This window comes from Montipora foliosa, chromosome 3, assembly GCF_036669935.1.
Source record: "Montipora foliosa isolate CH-2021 chromosome 3, ASM3666993v2, whole genome shotgun sequence".
NCBI lineage: Eukaryota > Metazoa > Cnidaria > Anthozoa > Scleractinia > Acroporidae > Montipora > Montipora foliosa.
This window is the reverse complement of record NC_090871.1, coordinates 58,528,801-58,531,300: the sequence shown is the minus strand read 5'-3', so window position 1 is coordinate 58,531,300 and position 2,500 is coordinate 58,528,801. Positions and strand designations below refer to the sequence as shown.

The following is a 2,500-nucleotide window of genomic DNA, read 5'->3' as shown; positions in this document are numbered from 1 at the left end:
GATCTCCGGATCTCAAGGCAAGCACCCTAACCACTGGGCCACACTGCCTCCTTATAGTATACTTATACTATAATATATTCTGGTACAATTTTTGTCCCCATACAGCAAGTACCAACCCTGGAGAGACTCTGGGATAATGGCACCAGTATCCCGCAAAATCTGGGTCGGTTTTTGGGTCGGCCAAGTTGCAACGTAACAGCCAATCAAAAATTCTAATTTTTTCGATTATCCCAGAGTCTGTCCTGTCGAAAAACCGCTGAACAAATAGCCTGAGGACTCTGGGCACAAGATTGTATCGTTCTGGAGTCAGATCTATAGACCTGGTCCAAAATCCTGACTTTCAAGACTATCTATCAAGCTCGCATGCATAAAGCACTCTTTGCATAGACAAGTTAATTCACCTCAATATTCTCATACTGTTAAACGCCGAATTTCATTCTCTGTATTTTTCTCTATAAGGCAGATTTTACCTTACTGTTAGCTGTTTATTGTTTTTTCATTTGACAGATGAAGAACGCGTTTTTAAAGGGCACAAAATTAAACTGACTAATGCGGGCGAGGCTCAACGCATATTTGGCAAAGTTGATGCCAAAAATGTGGCACTTACCATGCAAGGGCCTGGGACAGCATCTGTGACGTCACGACTGAATGAAGGAACCCAGACAATCATTTTTGACCCCAAACCCCCGGAGCTTTGCCCTGACAAGAATTGTCCTCAGCAAAGAGGAGGAAAAAGACACGTGCATAGGAACTGATTAAACGTTACAGGTAACAGGAATCAAGTTTTTTTTTTTTTGAGGTCCTATGGAGGCATTTTCATGCTTGACATATCAAGTATATGTAATTGCATGGGTCCCGAGGGCAATTACGGATTGACTTGCCCCAGTCACGAAAAGGCGAAATTATTGAGGGAAGCCCGTTCAAGCGATCAATAGACCTCTTTCATAATGGCGACCAAATAAATTATTATTTTGTTTTAATGCTAATAAGCCTTTCTAACCTCGCTACGACCAGCAAATTTCAAAAGATTATTTGTTTCAAAATGAGGGTAGTAGTCTAATTAACATAAGTACAAAAGAATGTAAAGGAGGTTGCCATCTATAGACCACTTTCATAAATGGCAACCGATTTAATATTCTATTGTATTTGTGTTAATTGGACCTACTGGCCTCATTTTGCTTAACACATTCTTTTGAATTTTGCGCATCGCATCGAGGCTAGAAAGGCATATTAGCATTAAAACAAAAGAATAATTTATTGAGGCGCCATTATGAAAGTGGTCTATGCCGCGACAAATATTTAATGACAATCGACGAACACGTTAATCTTAAAAGACCAGCAAACACACAAGAGTCGATTACCCAAAAGTAAGAATCTGGTATCAGGTTTGTATCCATCAGCATCTGGAAAGTGCCGATTTTTAAACCAAGTTTTGCGGGGACTGAAATATGTAATAGCGATACTCACCGTTTCGTCACCTATTGTCATTAACAAAAGGCCGGCAAAATTTGAATATAGAAAAAATTGTTCATAAACAGTGAAGTCTCCTTTAACTCAATGTTGTACCCAATTCAAATCTCCGGGGGTTGAGATTCTTTGTGTATTGTATTTGCATTACGATGTAGCATTCACATTCAAAAATGATATGTAAATACCTAGAAGAAAACGTTTTATTCCCGAAGTATTTGATTTGGGTTCAACATTGAGTTAACCGATTTGGTAATTTGTTTATTTTCCCGCAAAACTTGTTTTAAAAATAGACACTTTTGTGACGCTGAAGGGTAAATGTTACTCTTTGGTGATGGAGTCTTGGTGTGCTTAGTAACCGCATTGCTTAACGTCGCAATCTGATGCAATGAATTTCAGCTCTGGTGGGATTTTCATATATGAAAATTGTTCCACAGCACGCAATGGCTTTCGGCTGAAGTTGGGCCTTAAACTTCATCAAATCATTTGATGAAAGCAAATTTTCAAAATTTCAGTGAAAACTTATTAATCGAAACTGATATTAAAGTCAGAGAACACCGCTGTCGAAGCCTCCCATGTTGCATAAGAGTAAGATACTGGCATCAGGTTTCTCCCCTCCAGGGTCAGAAAAGTGACTATTTTGAATAGGAAGTAAACAATAGACCAATTCGATGTTGTACACAATTCAAATCTCCAGGGATAAGATTCTTTGTGTATTGCATTTTTGCATTATAATGTAGCATTCACATTCAGGGTTTGAATTGGGGACAACATTGAGTTCGCTTATTTGGCCTATTGTTTATTTTCCCACAAAAAGATACTTTTCTGAGGCCAATAGGGACTAGGCCAATTTGGGTAAATCTTAGTCTTGCATGATGGACTCTTGGTCAAAGTGCAATTCAAAAATCATTGCTGTCAACAAAAGTAGCTATGAAATGTTAGTATAAAATTTTAGATGTTCAATTAATCAGAGTCGCAATCTAGAAGAAAGATTCTCTTGTAACCTTGCTTGCTTTGGCTAAGCAACCGTTAA

General features: G+C 38.4%; 1 protein-coding gene across 4 annotated transcripts in view; it reads left to right on the top strand.

Annotated features, from left to right (window-relative positions):
• The window catches only part of LOC137995039 (uncharacterized), a 9,866-nt gene that overhangs the window by 6,703 nt on the left and 663 nt on the right, over window positions 1-2,500 (top strand). For all 4 annotated transcript variants that reach the window (XM_068840610.1, XM_068840607.1, XM_068840608.1 and 1 more), the window contains one exon: window positions 508-768. In XM_068840610.1, coding sequence (XP_068696711.1) covers window positions 508-755 — 248 coding nt within the window. In that variant the 3' untranslated portion in view covers window positions 756-768. The remainder of the gene's footprint in view (window positions 1-507; window positions 769-2,500) is intronic.